This window comes from Thermobia domestica, chromosome 8 (genome assembly GCF_964235325.1).
Source record: "Thermobia domestica chromosome 8, izTheDome1.hap1.1, whole genome shotgun sequence".
Lineage (NCBI taxonomy): Eukaryota > Metazoa > Arthropoda > Insecta > Zygentoma > Lepismatidae > Thermobia > Thermobia domestica.
In genome coordinates this window covers 46,455,310-46,474,538 of record NC_137461.1, presented here as the reverse complement: position 1 = coordinate 46,474,538, position 19,229 = coordinate 46,455,310, and the positions used below count along the sequence as shown (strand labels likewise).

Here is a 19,229-nt window from a genome sequence, read left to right as displayed (position 1 = left end):
TGTTGCTAAAAGAATGCAGAGTTGATTTTACAGTTTTTAGGGACCTGACGAATTGTTAACTTGCCCTGATAAGAGTAACCGGCGACAACCATAAATCCTTTCGAGAAAGTTGCTTTGCAATGACGGATGAACGCAGGACGGCTTTTTGCATCTCTCGAAGTGTAAGTAGCGAATTTTGCCACAATCTGATAGATGCACCCATGCTTCATCTAGTGTGGCCACAAACTTCCACTTTTTCCCAGATAGATGGCGTTCATAGAGGCGCCTGCTGTTGATCTTTCTCTCACGGCGATGGGCCGCACTTAGGTAATGTCCATGACTTTTAAAGACCCTCCGGAGGTTTAATTTCCTACTCAAGAGCGCGGTTAACAGTTGACTGTGGTGTGTGGAGTCGAGCTGCTATCACACGTTGCGGAGGGGGATTTTCTTGTAAGGTCATTCGCCGCAACTTCTGAGCTACTTGTGGAGTCACTGTGGTACACGCTCGCTTCCTCGACCCCTTAGTGGATGAATGCTTACCTGGTATGTCTTCTTTTTTATACTGCTTGATTATGTTCTTGATAGTCGTCGAACCCAATGCACAACCATTTTCTTTGCACTGCTTTTGAATTTTAGAAACCGAATATTTGGCGTGGAAATGTCCAATTACGTAGCCCTTCCAAAAATGGTTCACCTTTGGAGCCATGATGCACACGATACACAGTTTCGTTTGGCAGACGATAGAATGAACCTCTAGGTATAGCACACGCGTTTAACCACTTGTTCGGTCGCTTCTGTGGTCAGGGGTACGGGTGTAAAATTGGACACATATACGCGGATCGACCTTCTGTATTACTCTTGAGGAAGCTCTTTGTGGCAAATCATTAAAAGGGAACAAAATCTTTAAAAAGCCTGTCAAAACTACCAACATGATACGGGTGGCCATAATGCAGTTTTAAATCGCATTTTAGAGAATATGGAATCATATCTCGTCAAATTTTAGAGAATATGGAATCATAATGTGGAGACCTACTTCTTTATAATCACGTTAGGTGGTTTAGTGCAGCAGGAAATTGCCTTTAGAGCTTTTCTTGAACTGAGAAAACAAACCTCTAATTTTCATAATCACTTTTTCATTTTTTTCCCCCATCAGACACTAGATGCCTAGAAGAGGCGCTTCGAAATACTGATTTTCGACTTTTACATTTTTTAAAGATTTTACATGGTGTCTAAATAAGCTGAACATAAAGTTACACGGAATATACCAATTAACTTGTCATCTTATAGAATTTATAAATGGATTCCGGAACAAGCTGAAGCTTTCTCATTGTGGTTTAAAGAAAAAAAAATTTAGCATACTTTTCAAGGTGTAGTCGTGTGACATTAGATTTTCAAGAAGCATATCATTTTACTGGCTTCTGTACAGACATAGGGGTACCATGAATGAATTTAATTCGGGATTCTGTTTTAAAAAAAGCATAATCATTTTTTACTAATACGCTTTCTTTTTTAAATATTTTTTTCTTTCGTGGTTAGAATTCTCGTTTAGTTGCAGCCCTCTACTTACTAGTAAACACATTTCGGGCTTCGAATTGGACACCACTGTTATACATTAATACAATAAATTTTATTATCTAACATTGTTAGTGGCAATACGTCTTCCTTTTCTGACATTTCACAATCAAGGCACTTCTGAAGAAAATGCATCAAGATGTGAAACATCTATCTGCTTTATAACGGCTTACCATGTGATGTAGTTTCTACATCTTTAATCAACGTATTCAGAAACTATGGACTGAACTTACTTTTTTTTCTTTCTTTGCAAAGGTTTTCTATTGAAGATGGGATTGTATGGATGGATACAACCTGTAACTATGTTTTAGTTGGTAGAGCCTTTCTAGTGTGCCCTCTGAAAATATGTGAAACATACTTCGGCTCCACCCCCGCCACTCTCTTGCGAAGGAAACCTTCCCTTTGGTTTGGGGGAAGAAGTGAATGACCTCTACTGTGTTGCCAGTTTGTCACTGAGTCGTCTGGCAACTGAAGATCGTAGGCTACTTAGAATGGCTAACAAGACAGTACACAGCGAAGCCCGTGAAATAATTCAATGTTGCAACCTCTGTCCGCATCCAACTGTTGAAAGATTTCGGCCACAGCAACTTGTCCCTCCTCTTTCGAGGAAGGTACGGGAAAACACATATCGACAGCAGCGCCAGAAGGGGCACACTTGAGATAGAAAGATTCTAGTGTTACGGAAGAAAACACAGTGGACAAAGAAGTCTTTAAACTGCTGTAATCAAAGTGTACACATTTACGCACTTTTATGAAACTGAATAATGAAATTATTATTTACCTTGAGTACTGTTTTATTTATATTCCGCAATATTTTGTCCTCACACGCCTGTGAATCTTCCTAAGATGATTTCTCAGAATTTTACCAAACTATATCTATTTATTTCTTCCATTATTATTATCATTATTATTATTATTATTATTATTATTATTATTATTATTATTATTATTATTATTATTATTAAAACTATTGTACACTTCTATTTACATTTTACACTTGTTTCCAACGTTTGTCTTGGTGTTCCTTTCTTTAACTGAACATAAATTCTCTCTTCTCTTGCCTTTTATACGGAGGATATATTCTTCTGTACATTGGTCGTAGATACCCAGTTATCTTTTCTTTGGTTTCTTCCCAAATTATTAACTTGTATGACTTCACTATCCCATGCAAGTGCAGTCTGACTGTTTCAGTGGAAACATGGAACCTTTCTGCAAGTTCGAGCTGCTCCGTGGCTAAGCGGTTAGCGTACGCGCCTTTGACGCGGGAAACCCGGGTTCGATTCCTGGCGGGAGCTCATGTGGTTCGGATTCCACGTTAATCAGTAGGTCCACGTCTCACGTAGCCTCGCTGCTGAAAGGGACGCTAAGCTGAAATTCAACTCAACTTTCTGCAAGTTCATCACATGTTAGACCACTGTCCTCGCAATGGCTACTTGCAAGGCCTCGTCATCTAACACACATGGTCGTCCTGGGAGGTTTATCCGAAAGTCCTCGCAATGGCTACTTGCAAGGCCTCGTCATCTAACACATATGGTCGTCCTGGGAGGTTTATCCGAAAGTTTCACATCTCCCGAACGCAATTTCTGGAACCAATGCCTGGCGGTGCGTTCCTTCACGGCATTCTCCCCAAATACCTGGCATATACGGAAACTAACAGGTTCACTTAGATGTCATACAACAAACACACGCGAACAAGCTGCTTCGATACCTCTATTTCTCTTCGACACTGGACGCGCTATGACTATTGTATGTGTGCAATGTGCCTGTATTACTGAAGCTCGACCGTCAGACTAACTCCTGATTGCTTGACAGTGACGTGTCATTTCGTTTCTTCCATGTGAGCGCATGATTAATGGGACGTCAAAAATGGCAAGAACCTGTTTGGTTACTTTGTATGTTTGTTTCAACGACGTTCCGCAAATAGCAGACGGTAAACTTATCACGCTTTGTTGTGTACCAAAATATAAATATATACATATATACCGTATATTTATATGTATGTATATATAAATCCCAAATTGCTTTTCAAATCAATTTAAAGAAGTACAAACCTTGCGTCAGTACAGGCTCCTCTATTTAACAACAAAGTACAAGTTTCTGAGTTTCCTCTTCCAGCGGCGAGAAACAACGGCGTTTCATCCTCTGCATTACGACTGTCGACATCAGCTCCTTTCTCGATTAGGTATCTCGCAATTTCATTATAACCCTGAAAAGTATTTTTAGTTCTCAGTAATCAAAATATAAAGAAAAGATTAGAATTGTTAAGACAGAAAGTAAAATAGCAATAACCTGTGAAAAATTCCTTCGAAAAATAGAATATGACTGCAAATTGATACAGACGCTAGTTGTTTAGTAATTGACTGTGTCTAGAGGCATTTGTAACGCCTAATGTGAATATTCAGAAGATTTAAATGAGAATAATCAATTCCAAAGCAGGTTGTCCAATATCATAATTTCCTATTAGAGGTAAAAATGCCACGAACATAGCAAAATTGAACAGAGGATTATTTGCAAAGTTCATTTAACCTCAACTATGCTCAGTCTTACATCATCCTAAACATTATTTCTAAGATGGTGAATACTGTAAATCACAACTCCACCCACGAAGTCCAGTCCATCAAGAATAAAAGGGTCAAAGAGAAGTAAAAGTATTGCCACGTTGCAAGTTGCATACAGAACTATTTTGCACGATAATCTACGAGAAAATTATTCGATTTTGACAAAACATATGTTTTTATTTATTTATTTATTTTAGAGGTTCCGATGATCCCTACAGCTTGGTGTTTAAAAACTGGTAATAGTAAAAGTGAATCACTTCGCTATTCTTTAAAACTACACATATACATCATTTTCTTCAACTCAATGAGACTTAGGGGCTGCGGTGGCTCAGTGGTAGAGCGTTCACCTCTGGTGCATGGGGTCCCGGGTTCAAACCCTGCTCTCGCCAAGTGAACTTTGTGGTGGACAAACGCCGTATGCGTGGGTTTCCTCGGAGTTCTCCCGTTTCCTCCCACTTTCTTCATTCCACCATTTTATTCATTACTCATCATCACCGTCTCTTTTAGCCTAGATGGCATAACCGTGGGACGCAAAACTCAAAGATTTTATTTCATTTCAATGAGATTTATAGAGTCTCAGTTTTGGACGTTCTTTTCCGTTAATACTGTATAATTGTCTACAGCAAGAAAATCATGTAAATAATTACTGCAATGGGCACACTCACTTCATGCAAATGTCGTAAATATAAACTGTGCTTAAATCAATGTCAATATATACATGACTGCAATATGTTTAAACTATTAATATTAAACTATTAACAATATGACTGCAACCGTGATTACCTTGAACAAATTTATATGCCAAGAGTTTTCCACAATTGAATTCGATATTTAAGTGAATTTACAGGTTTTATGACCCCTAAATTCTCAAAAGTTATTTTTTATTTTCGATACCAATGTATACAGATCCAGAGATCATATCATTCAGTATATCAAGATTCTTTAAATATACAAGTTTTATGACATTCTCTGTAAAGATAAAAATTCAAATTTTCCACCTGTCCTCTAAAATGAGAGAAACTTGCTCGAGGATTATTGAGTTAATGAACAAAATTAATGAAAAGTGCTTTCATATTTGAACGCATACCTAGTAGAAAAAAAGACAGTTAATACAGATAATGATGATGATGGTTCTATTTCTTCCCTATGGAGTGGTTTGATTTAGTTACATATTAAATGTACTTTCTTGCAGGTATTTGGACACGAAAATAATTTAATCACGAATCTGATATTTCATCTTTAGTATTTTAATAGCATCCAACTTGTGAGATTTGGCAAAGAAGACCACAGACTCACACAACATGGGCACTTTCATATCTATGGTTTTAAACACACGATTGTTATCAAAACTGAAAGAAGACATGCAAGAATACGGACATCAGAAGAACACGTTTGAATGCTACAAGTGATACTATTTGACGAAAGCCAGTAGTACAGGACAGCAACATCGAAGTTACTCAGCAAAAAACAATTATGAATCAAACAGTAACAAACGGTGCAAGAAATGTTTTAAACAGTTGCATGAAAACTCGTATTTATGTTCTGCGTAGCAAGAAAAGTTATCGATGTGGTGACTTGCGTTATTATGCCTATTCTTGTTCAAAGTTGTTATTTATAACAGATGGTCAGAATAAAATTGTTCCATAAGTAGTTCAAGATACACTAAGTAATCATTTCAGCGACCCAAATCAATCACATATATTAATTTATATTTACTGTAAATAATGATCTCCTTACCACTTTCAATGCCTCAACTCACTAAGCTACCTACCTGCTTCCCCTTGCTATACACTACCAATGTTATTTTTAAATCGCATTGGTTGTAAATAGCGCCACACTCAGAGCTTTGGCTGCTCAACACATCAGGAAATTCTACTGTTAATTAAAATCAATACATAGAATGATTACTCAACATATTGTGTAAAATTTGGGTTATGTAGCGTAGATAAATGTAAATGCCTTCGAAAACATGGCTAATGTATTGTAACAAAGTGTATTCTAATTTGTTCTTGGAAATTGTGCCTAAAAGAAACGAATAGACGTCAGTGCAACGTTTTTCATTGACATTACAGATCAATATAACGGATTACATTATCTAACATTGTAAAACTATTTGTTCTACATTTCTGACATTTCACAATGGTACTTCGGAATACTTCCTTAACATCAAGATATAAAAACCTTACTGCCATGTAATGGCTTTCCATGTGACCCAGTTATCTACAACTTTAATCTATGTATTTCGAGTTTGTGGATTAAACTTACTTATTTTCTGACTGAAAAGATTTTCTATTTAAGCATGGCTTTTTACGACTGGACAGAACCATTACCATTATTTTAGCTGATAGCAGAGCAGAGGAAGATAAATTGACAAAGAGAACCAAGAAGTCCTGAAACTGTTTTTTGTTTTGATACTTATTTTCAGGATCAGAGGTATGAAAAGTTCTTTCTTTTCTAAATATTCAATGTAACCTGTTTATTCACAGTTTAAACACTACTACAGATTAGATATTTGTTCTCTATTTCTGTTGTGACTGTTCACTCGAAGGTTGATTCATTATCCAGTGACCTCCACAACGGGATTTTACTTACCTTCACTCATTTCTGCATTATAAAGAGAAATATAACAATATTTATTGAATATTATTGGTGTCGTTAAGTTCTGACATACAAACGATTAACATTTGGTCTTTCATTGGAGAAATATCTTAAAATTTGAGACTCTTTGGAAGATAAATGTAGTTGTATATCCTCTCTTTTACAATACAACAGCCACAACGAAAACCCAGTTCCCCAACAAATACAAGTACCAACTATAGAAGAGAATAACGTATGTCTTAAAACTTACCACAAGAGCAGCCAAGTGTAATGGAGTTTGTGTATCGCTATCTTGTGCATTTACTTTGGCACCTTTCTCAACTAAACTCTTCACAACATTCAATTTTCCATTTCGAACAGCTTTACAAGAAAACACCGGGAAAAAAATTAAAAAAATGAATTTTTATAAACACCTTAAATTATTTTAAATTAAATTGGATAATTTTCCCGTTTTCCTTCCTAACTAATATGTACAGTACATTTTGTTTATATTATATTTTTTGAAAGGACGAAACAACCGATTTTTTCACACAGCAGATCCTCTGTAGGTGCGAGTTCTATAACACAAAGAATAAAAAAGTGACTAACTGGATCAGGACTCGAACCTGGGACCTCCGGTATATGGACACAGGACTGTCCAATCACAGCAGGAGTCTGTGGTACAACCCATTTGTCCGAGATAAGAGCACTGACCTCAAAAGTGAGAGTGAGTAGATGGTCTGGGAAGCGGACTGGAAGGCGTAGTGGTTAACGCATTGGCACGGTATGCCGGAGGTCCCGGGTTCGAGTCTCGGTTCAGTCAGTCACTTCTTTACTGTTTGTGTGTTTTTAAATTTTCTAGTTCAGTCTTGAAAGTTACATGTTGCTCCTAGTCACGTACCTAAATTTTTCTATATTATACATCAAAACAGACGCTTCAATCACATTTAAAAAAAGTTACGGACAGAAACATATCACAGATACTAAAAACAGACAGAGTAACTTAACTTTAGTTATATGAAAGTTTTGCCACCTGCGTATAGAAAGAGAAATGAATACCTGCTGTCATCCCCCTGTTAGCGGGCGAGTACCTCCATTGTAACAGTGTACAACATAACATTTATCTGATATTCTTTTTTTTCTTCCTTTACATAGTATCTTTATTTGGTGTTTTTCAGCATATTTTTTGTTTATAACCACCATTTTTATTTTGAACCTAACTACTCGTAGTTAGAAACAAGCAACTTCACCATGGTCATCAAAATACAAAGCACTTACGTAATACAGGGTGTTCCACACAAAACCGGTATGCTTCACGTACAGGTTAATCATCTCTAGTTAAACTGCTTGTGGGTGACAACAATGCCTCGAAAGTTGGCTACACTGCATTTTATCGGAAAGTTGAGCGCAGCAGTGTGTTCGTGCGTGAGAAGCTCGTATTGATTGGGACCTACATCACCAACGTGTTTCCTGAAGACCGACTTGTCAGTAGAGGCCTTTGGCCCCCAAGGTTCCCAGACTTAACATCATGTGATTTTTATTTATGGGCACACTCAAAAGCAAAGTTTACGCTGACAATCCTCACACAACAGACGATCTTAAACGGAACATTACTAGAGAAATTAACAGTATCACGCATGCAGAATTACGGCGTGTTGCTGGTAACGTCATCAACCGAGGTCAGCGATGCCTGGAAGCCCATGGCCACCACTTGCAGCATCTCTTATAAACAAGCAACTCTTTAACGTAACTATTATCTATTCATTATTAGTTATAGTACTCGCGCCGAGTCGTGAAGTTTGGGCTCTAAACCAATCATAGAAATATTTTGCTTGAGCTTCGATGCATCGGAAAACTCCGGTAGAATTCGTGGAGGCGCTTCCCGAGCGCACACTTGGGGAAACGTCAAACAGCTGAAATTCACCAACAATGTTGCCAAACTTTGAAGACATAGTAAATGAATATTTTAAAAAGCACTTAAAAATTACCAATAATAACACCTCGCAACACTAACCAGTGTAACAATTATTCTAAAATGATAACAATAACACGAATAGTAACAACGAAAATATAACGCAATAAAAAAAATCAATTAACTAAACGGAACTGACGCCAATCCGACAACACTGTACTGTCGGGAGATGATTTCCGTGTAGCGCTAGACAAGACACTGATAAAATTTGATGGGTTGGGGTTGACGAATGGAACACACCCTCGCGTTCTATTGGATGGCGAAATCGGTAGATCTAGGTCAAGCTTCACGAGTCGGCGCGAATACTTTAGTTCATTGTTGCTGTTAAAGTGTTACTTGAATCTCGTGCGTGAGGCGTACCGGTTTTATGTGGGACATCCTGTACGTTGTGAACACAAACACGCTGAAGACACTAAATATTGATAGATACCAAGTTTCAACGATATGTATAGGGCAATATATATAGATATGAGAGTAATTACTGATAGATACATAACTGATAGATACTGTAAGATACATAACTTAAATATCAACAGTCTTACCTTATATCACAAATTTTTGTTATTCAATCAGACGGTTTCAGTGTTTCGTAATCCTTATAGACTGTGCAACACAAGTTTACCAAGAAGAAAATTTTGTTATAGCTTGAAAAGTGATGTTATCTACTTTTGTCTCAAAATGGTTTCACAGGACGGGAGGAGCAACTTTTAGTTGTCATCGATAAATGTAAAAAATAAAATGAAGTCTAAGCTTTACTTCCCATGGTTATGGCGTCTAGGCTAAAAGAGACTGTGATAGAGAAATGAATGACATGGAATGAAGAAAGTGGGAAGAAACGTGAGAACTCCGAGAAAACCCACGCACAGTGTTTATCCACCACGAAGCTCACTTGGTGCGAGCTGGAATCGAAACAAGAACTCCATGCACCAGAGGTGAACGCTCTACCACTAAACCACCGCGGCCCGCCATCGATAAATGTGTCTGCGAACACCGAATCATCAAAATTCATGATAAGGCTGTTCATATGTATACATGGAAGGTTTATAAAGTTGCAGCAAAGCGATTCAGAACTGGACATGGAAACAACTCGCTTATCACAGAACAATAAAATAAAATTACAAATGCACAGGTGTATGAAAGAAAACTAAGATTTCGCTAAACGATTCATCAGAAAAATAAGAAGACGATAAATATTAAAGGCAATTACTGTCCTCTCTTTCAATATTCCGTTTAGCCTACTTCTCTCTTTTGCTATCTGATGAAACGTTTAGCGAAATTACCGACGCTCATCTATCGTTCAAGTAATTTAATGGAGTAACAAATTTTACATTTGTGTTTTACTGTTAACGAAGTTAAAGTGTTCTTTCCAAGGACTGAAAATTTATCATTATATGAGTCCATGAATCATGTAAATATTTCTTAATAGTCACGTACCGATAATAATAATAATAATAACAGTGAGGAAAAGTAATACACTTGGCTGACCTGTATATTGCTATATCGCCTGCTTAGATGAGAAGTGGAGAAAATAAACAGAGAAAATAAATATAATAATAATAATAAGTAATTATTAGGATTAGGAATTAGATTTCTGTCCTTTCGGCATCTATAGCCATGTTAGGCCGTCACACATATGAGAGATAACTCCCTCAGCGATCACACAAGCCGAGGAAGGGAAAGGATTAAGGAAAAAAGAAAGCAATCTGGGACCTGTATGTTAGGTACCATCCCGGCACTTGCCTGGTGTGAATGAGGAAAACTCAGGAAAACCTCATTAAGAATGGCTGGCTTGATAAAGCTATTACACTATTTCGACCGAGTGTTCCCATCGGGAAAATGAATTACTAAATACGGATGTTTAAAGTGGAGAATGGATTCAGTTATTACTGTATGATATTATACCCATGATTAGGGTTTGAAAATTCTTGCTTGCAAGTACTAGCCAGCCAAAACCTCTACTACCTAAACCATTTTGCAGTCACAGTGTTTATACAAATAAATAAAAATCACTTTGCGACTCAGTAAACATATCAATGCATTTTTTATTTATTGGCATTTCTCTTACAAATAAAAAAAGTGGCATCTGCTTTTATTCTTAAATTCACGTTTTTGATTGATCAAACTTTACTCGTCAAATGTTAAAAAAAAAAAAAAAAAAAAAAAAAAAAAAAAAAAAAAAAAAAAAAAAATCCGCCACTGGAGAGCAGGCGAGTGGATTTTTCAAGCCCTGCACATGATGTAATTATTTTCAATTTAGCCATATAAGCAATTATGATTATTAAAACATGTGAAAACTATGAAATATCTCGGAAAATATTCACTTATTTATAGCTTCTAATATTAAGAACCTGACATACTAAAAAAAAAATACAAAATTTACTATTTTTCTTTTGATTGTTTTTCGTAAGTAAAAAGAAATAATGAAGTATAACTTACCACAATCATAGCTAATGTTATTCCACAACTGAAAATATGAACCTGAAGAATTTTCATTGTTGCCACCCATAGTAATTACAGTGTTGCCAGAATAACATTTCCCCAAAATCTAAGTTACAGCTGCGACTACAGGAACAAACTCAATTGCATTTGATTATATATCATTTTTTTTTTTTTTTTGTATCCCGTGAACTACTTTTTAAATAACATTATATTTAATGTTAATAATTGTATGCTAAATCTATCTTGTTTATTACAAACTAAATACAACTATGATTTAAAAAGTAGTTTACACGATTCCAAGACAACATGATAGTAATAAAATGCAGTTGAGTTCGTTCCTGTAGTCGCTGCCTTAATTGAGATTTTTGGGAAAATGTTATTCTGGCAACAATGAAATTTCTATGAATGGCAACACTAAAAATTCTTCCGGTTCATATTTTCTGTTGTAGAATAACATTATCTATGATGGTGGTAAGTTGCATTTCACTATCTCCTTTTACTTACGAAAAACACGCAAAAGAAAATGTATAAATTTTGTATTATTTTTTAGCATGTCATGCTATTAAGCAATACCATGATCCCTCAAAAGCGTTAACAATCTACTTATCTACAATTGAAGTATATTATTTTCCGTAAGAGACATAAAAATATAAATATACGTACCTATATGCAATGGACTCTCCATTCTGGCATCACTAAGATTAACATCTGTACCATTTTCTAGAAGTGCCTCAAGAATTTTCTCGTCCAATGTCTTGTTTCTAAGAGCTAACACTAGAGGAGTCGACGAATGAGTACCTCCTTTACAATTGGGATTGGCTCCTTCAGACAAAGAATTAATAATATTAACTTATTATATAATGAAATGAAATCTGTAACAACTCAAGACTAAAGTAATAGTAGTTGTTAATTTGGACTCTAAAAGAGTTCCTCTTCTGCGCCAAGGATATATATGTTGCCTCCAATAGAGGTAGATTATAGAATCACGCCACATGTACAGACTCTTCTGCAACATATTATGCTGCCTGCAACAGAGGTAGATTATAGAATCACGCCACATGTACAGACTCTTTTGCAACATATTATGCTGCCTGCAACAGAGGTAGATTATAGAATCACGCCACATGTACAAACTCTTTTGCAACATATTATGCTGCCTCCAACAGAGGTAGATTATAGAATCACGCCACATGTACAGACTCTTTTGCAACATATTATGCTGCCTGCAACAGAGGTAGATTATAGAATCACGCCACATGTACAGACTCTTTTGCAACATATTGTGCAGCCTGCAACAGAGGTAGATTATAGAATCACGCCACATGTACAGACTCTTGCACCATATTATGCTGCCTCCAATAGAGGTAGATTACAGAATCACGCCACATGTACAGGCTCTTCTGCATCGTACTATGCTGCCTCCAATAGAGGTAGATTATAGAATCACGCCACATGTACAGACTCTTTTGCACCATACTATACTGCCTCCAACAGAGGTAGATTATAGAATCACGCCACATGTACAGACTCTTTTTCATCATACTATGCTGCCTGCAACAGAGGTAGATTATAGAATCACGCCACATGTACAGACTCTTTTTCATCATACTATGCTGCCTCCAATAGAGGTAGATTATAAAATCATGCCACCTGTACAGGCTCTTTTGCACCATACTATGCTGCCTTCAACAAAGGTAGATTACAGGATGGTGGCGCCAGTACAAGCACACATGAACGCGTTTCCTACTCGTAGATACTTAACGAAACGGATAATAAATACACCAGAGGTAAATGACTGCAGAAAAAAAAAGTGATTAAATGTGAATGTGGGAGGAAATGAAAGAATATCGAAAAATAAAACACGGACACGATGTCAGCACATGGCCTGAGATCATATCAGCATCCTTTACGAGGGCCATTCAAATATTAAACAAGTACTGGCCACGCTGCTGAACAACAACACGGGAATTTAATTAACATAGGTGGATTCGGTGGAATTTGGTCTACAAAAGCATATATCAGTGCAATTGAAACCTGCACCGTCTGAGTGAGGCAGACTTATGAGTTCAGTCCAATTACAGCAATTAGTGATTAAACATGGAACTCTCTCAGGAGAACGTTCGTTCTTACATTTATATACGTTACTAAGCTAAGAAAATCTGAGGGGACTTGAAAGCAATTTATGTGGATCAAGTGAGTGCATTTGACACTATTGATTCGATCATTTGAGAAGGAAGGGGAGAGTTTGAAAGATGATCATTGTCGAACTGTGAACGAGAGAATAGTTCACAAAGTAAAGAAGTTAGTGGAAGTTCGTCATATCACCGTCGAGATGTTCAGTACGGAAGCTGGTATTAGTGTTAATAGAATTCACACGATACTCCATTACAATCTCAATATGAGGAAGATTTGTGTAAAGTGGGTTCCCTATTCTCTCACTCATGGGCAGAATATGATATGAAGGACCGTGCGCCAAAATTGCTCACCATTTTCCTATCGAATGATCAACAAGGATTGAATGACATAGGTAATGGGAATGAAAATTGGTTGTATTATTACACCATTCAAAAAAAGAAAAAAAAATGCTGTAGTTGGTTGAAAACATTTCAGAACCAGTTTGCTAAAATTTCAGATTTCGAAAGTGAGTTTCCATCATTTTCTTCAACTACAAAGAACACTCACTGGTAACTAACTGCATGCTAGAAGGTCAGATCATGAATGGAATTATGATACTTTTATATTCGACCCTCTATTCAAAGAAATGGAAATAAGACGTCCAAAATAGGAATCTCGAAGGTGCTGTTTTCTCGTAACAATGAATCTACTCACAAAATATATTCAATTCTGCGACGAAAAAACATAGTGAGCATCCACCTCATAGTCCCAACCTTGTACCACTTAGTAGTTATTTCCTCAGGTGAAGTCTGTCAACGCTGACAAGCTTTTAAGGGGTTACAAGATACTTCCAATGATTAAAAAAATAGAATAACCGTAAGATATTATTTTACATACATCCTTCCTCTTTCGATATAAGTATAAAGCTATAAGATTCTATTCTGAAAGTATTGTTATGTGACGTTGTTTAGTTCATTAGTAACAGCCTGTTGGATACCGGAAATGGAGTCAAATTTATGCCCGTTCAGTGTGAATTTAACCTTGGGAGCAGAAGAAAGTCTGCTGAGGATAAGTTGGGAGAAAAGAGAGAGTGGTTGATGCAGGCAACTTGTTTCTTCGCTAAGAATTGCTCAACATGAATCACTTTGTAGCAAGCCATGTTATAATGAAGGAGCCACTCGTGTCAATCGAGAACTTTCTGTTTTACAAGTCGAAGTCTCTTAAACAATCGATCCACAATGCCTTTATAATCTGCTGCTGTGATAGTGTGACCTTCTGGCATGAAATCTTTGTGAACCATACCTCTGCAGTCGAAGAACATCTTTAAGCGTGACTTCTGAAGGCACACTTTCTTCGGCTGCCGAGAACTTTCGTTATGTGTGAAACGTGGCTCATCAGCAGTCATGACCTTCCAGAACTACTCTGAGTCCGTCTGCAATTTGCAACAAATCACAGCTCGCGAAACTCGCCACTCCTTTTGCTCGTCAATCAGTATGTAGGCACAAATCCGACACGAAGATATGTTTTTTGATGATCCTGTTTCACAATTCTCCTAACAAGCAGATTCTCAGCTATCATTTTTAGGGACTGGAAAACTATTTTCAAGCAAATTCTACCTCATCAATTCATTCGTTACCCAGTTCGAACAGTTGTCGGTCGCCCAACCCTAAAGTTGATTGTTACATCCTCGCGACCGTCACGAAACCGAACATGTCTTGTGAAAACATTGGCTTGAGAAAGAGATTCATTCCTCGTACGAGCTCTCAATCATTTCCACTGTTTCTGCAACATTTTAACGAAGTTTAACGCATACCCTATGCTCTGTTTCCGTACTCATGCCAACACTCCGCCCAGCATTTCACTTGAAGCACTATAATCCACACACTAACTACTTTACATTAACTAATTCGTATTTATTCGAACGGATTCCGCCATCAATCACGTGGAACTGATATCAGTCTCTAAACTTAGTAGACGGACAAATATAGTTCTGTTGAGGTTGATTAAATAATTTACCTTTGCTGAACTGGATCAAATAATAAAACTCTGTTCAGCTAAGGTTAATATAATGACACAAAAAGGACGAATTTTTGCAATTAAGTTAGGACAGAACCTAATACGAACTTATCGGATAAAATTACCTTCCAGCGATGGAAAAATATATAATTTCTGTTGGCATCTCTTAAAATGAAGCCCTGAATATGCTACTGTGTAAGCTTGATGGTAGGTCAATATTTTAAACGTAACGACACTTTTGTTTTTCATTACCTTTCCAACAATTTCATCATTTAATTCTTTTGCACACATTGTGTATCCAAATAATTTATATTTTCTGATAATAGCGAACCGACAGAAGACAAGTAATTTTTGTTGCCACAAACAATGTCACTGAATCTGAATGTTTATTTTTCTACTTATTCAAGCTCTCTTGTATCATAAAACGAAGTATTCTCTTAAGAGTATATTCATTGCAGGTATCGATATATCTACACAAATACAGACGTGAAACAGATTTGAAATATTACGATTTGAAAGTATAATCTAATAAAATTTGGAATTATTTAAGAGTTTTACCGCTAATACACATACATACCCTGTTCCAAAAGGAACTGGACACACTCGACTTGATTCCCAAGTACAGCGGAATGCAAAGGTGTTGTTCCATACAGGTCAGCTGAGTTGACTGATTCGCCACTTCCAATGAAATCCTTCAGAAGTTTTGTATCTCCATCATTTGCAGCATCTAGCATAAGAATAATCTCAGGCCTTTTTTCTGCTAGTTCGCAAGGTAAATCAATCCTGGAATTTTAATGAAAAACAAGAAAAACATGATTTTACGCATTTTTTAAAAAATACATATATATACACTACAACTGTCCTCATCTATACTATTACATTAAGATAATGTGCTTAAGCATCAGCAATATTTCAAAAACTATACGATTTAGTTCTTCCGGCTGAAGAGATTGTTATATTTTTCTACGTGTTCCTATTTGTTATATGTTTTAATATTGACGTACTTCCAAATTTGTAAAGAAGATACGAACGGGAGTCCGAAAATAAGTTTCCACTCTCGTTTTTCCCAGGAAAGCGAATATCAATGAGACACATCCAGATACAAGTGGGTATCATTCTCCCGCGATCCTGCAGATGGCGCAGTCGCAAAGCGGAGACGAGTCTCTCAGTCTGAGCCTGGTAGCTATGGAAAGGAAATGCATTTTGACGTGGTCAAGGGAGGAAGTGCGTGTGGCTTTCCGCTATGAATGGACACGTAACATGTCGGGAGCAGAAATCCATAACTGCCTCGTGGAAGTCTGTGGGCCTGATGTGATGCCGAAACAAATGGTGCGAAGATGGTGTCGCCAATTCAGTGAAAGGTAGCAGCAAGTGCTGGATACACCGACATCTGGAACGACGTGCACGGCCACTACAGACAACAATGTCAGAATGGTGGATGACAAAGCGAACCGGCGTTTTGGAAGCAATGCTGAAGTTACAGAAGCTGTTCGACGCTTCTTCCGTATGCAGAGCCTTGAAGTTTTCCTGGAAGGGTTTTTAAAGCTTATACAGGGTGTCTACTAAAATTCCGAAATGAAATTTCGTGACTTTTACGTGACCTTTTCTTTACCAAATCATAACATTTCCTAATATTTTCAAGAGCGAATTTGCGTTCGAATTAGGCCGAATTTTCATCCATACGATAGAAACATACTTTGCTTGCGATTTGGTAGCGTCTAAAGCCGACCATAGACATTTTTGGTGGTGAGTTTTGACGTTTTATAGAACAAAATTTTCCAATCTGTACTTACATTTGAACAGGTAAAAAAAAATCGTGACCCAAAAGCTAAATTTCGTGACTTTTTCGTGACTTCCGTGACCGATAGACACCCTGTTATAGGCCGGTATGAGTAATGGTTCAATGTACGTGGTACTTATGTGGAAAAATAACGGTACCGGTACGTCTGATCTTTAATGTCACATGCTATTTTTGGTCTTGCATCCCCACCTCTGTCCACAGTCGCCTGGGGAAACTTATACGTAAGATAAAGATGAGTGAGAAAAATCACCGAAACTAGTTTCGAAGAAACGAAAAAGCTTGTATGTTCATAGATAGTTGGATGGTATGGTTTCAATAAAGATTCTAAGGAAAGTGTTTACGTTATGAAAGGTACTTACCATTCTTCAAAGTCAGTGTCAGATCCTGAATCAAAGGTATCACTGGAGTCATACGAAGGATGAAATTCGGGGTTCATTGTTCTCAATCTTCAATGTACTACCAGCGAACTCGAATTTTATACGAGTAGGATAAAAGGCTCTAAAAGAAAGAGAGATTTATACATCAAGACATATACACAAAAAAAAAAAAAAAAAAAAAAAAAACTCTGAATATATATATACACTTTTACTTATTAACTTATTTTGAAACAGCATGTATTAAATTTACAGAACATTAACCGAAAAGACCTTTCCAGAAAAGTAGAGTTGAAGTATCTCAATGAAAATTATTTAAATGGAATGACTTTTTTTTAAAAAAAATGTATGATTTAAATAAAACTTGTTTGGCTTAAAACAGAAGTAAAATGCAATAATTCTGACAATTCTTGGATACTAATCAGCCAGTCTGAAACTATCAACTTAATCCGTACTATGTGATGGTAGGATGTTAATAATGCAGTTTAAATGAAACATCACATTCTTTGGCATAATGTTAATGGGCCATGAATTTTTGACAAGGTACAGAAGACTTGAGGAGAGTGGTTAAATATATTTAACATTACAAACGTAATTTTTAGTTCAGAATATTACATATTGTGATAATATATAGACTCGCCTTTTTAGCATAATTGGAACGTCTACATGTATATAAGGGACTGGACAGTTTGAAATGAATTTGAACATATAGTTCGTACTTGCCTGAAGCTGGGTTTTTATCATACGTTCATCAAAATCAGGATAGTTGCAGGGTGTCTACTGAAATTCCAAAATGAAATTTCGTTTTCTTTACCAAACCATAAAATTTCCTAACATTATCAAGAACGAATTTGAGTGCAAATTAGGCTGAATTTTCATGCATGCCATAGAAGCGTGCTTTGCTTGCGATTTGGTACCGTCTAAAGCCGACCATAGACATTTTTGGTAGTGAGCTTTGACGTTCTATAGAACAAAAATTTCCAGCCTGTACTTTTATTTGTACACATTAAAAAAAAAAAAAAAAAAAATCGTGACCCAAAAGATAACTTACGTGACTTTTTCTTGACTTTCATGACCGTTTTCTGATTCCGTGACTTTTGTGACCGAACAGACACTCTGAGTTGGCATTTTCTCCAGCCTTTTTTTTTTTTTTTTTTTTTTTTTTTTTTGTAAAACCTACATAAAGAAACACATACACACCCATGAAAATAAAAACCACCTCTAAAATATACTGCAAAACGTGGACTGAAATGACAATCTTAATATGAGTACTAGTTTCTTCAATCGTAAACGCTTAGTTTCATAATTTGCTTTGAAAACATATTTATCAACCTGGAGGAGATGCTCCCCAGGTGGCATATCGGGGAACACTCATCAGATATAATGGGATACCGAGAGTTTCTCCAGACAAACCAAAACCAGATACAGAAGAATACATGCAAGGCTAAGCAAACAAAACCTGACAAAAAATGACCTTGTTCTTCAGGTTAGGAAGTCGTAGGGCCAACACCCCTGCACCAGGGAAAAAATGTAGTATATTAAAAGCAAACATACAGCAAGAGCCAAACAGAAAGAACTGTGAATGGAACACATTTCGCATTTCTTATTTGTTCATGTACTTCTATTCCATTCTTAAATGAGATACAAATCAAGGGCTCATTCAAATAGACGGTTCTACCAAATAGAATATTTATAGGTAAAATACGATGTGAAACATTTTTCGTGAAGGAATGAGAGTGTGAATATACGGTAATTAATTACTGTCAGTGCACAGCATATTGAAATGAAATTTTAATTATTAGTGAAGGCATTGTATGTGTAAATGT

General features: G+C 36.6%; 1 protein-coding gene across 2 annotated transcripts in view; it reads right to left on the bottom strand.

Annotated features, from left to right (window-relative positions):
* LOC145692874 (uncharacterized) overlaps positions 1-19,229 on the bottom strand; it is a 61,617-nt gene that overhangs the window by 41,192 nt on the left and 1,196 nt on the right. For both annotated transcript variants that reach the window (XM_081768412.1, XM_081768413.1), the window contains exons 2-6: positions 17,389-17,527; positions 15,806-16,011; positions 11,761-11,919; positions 6,958-7,067; positions 3,603-3,757 (exon numbers count right to left, since the gene is read on the bottom strand). In XM_081768412.1, coding sequence (XP_081624538.1) covers positions 3,603-3,757; positions 6,958-7,067; positions 11,761-11,919; positions 15,806-16,011; positions 17,389-17,465 — 707 coding nt within the window. In that variant the 5' untranslated portion in view covers positions 17,466-17,527. The remainder of the gene's footprint in view (positions 1-3,602; positions 3,758-6,957; positions 7,068-11,760; positions 11,920-15,805; positions 16,012-17,388; positions 17,528-19,229) is intronic.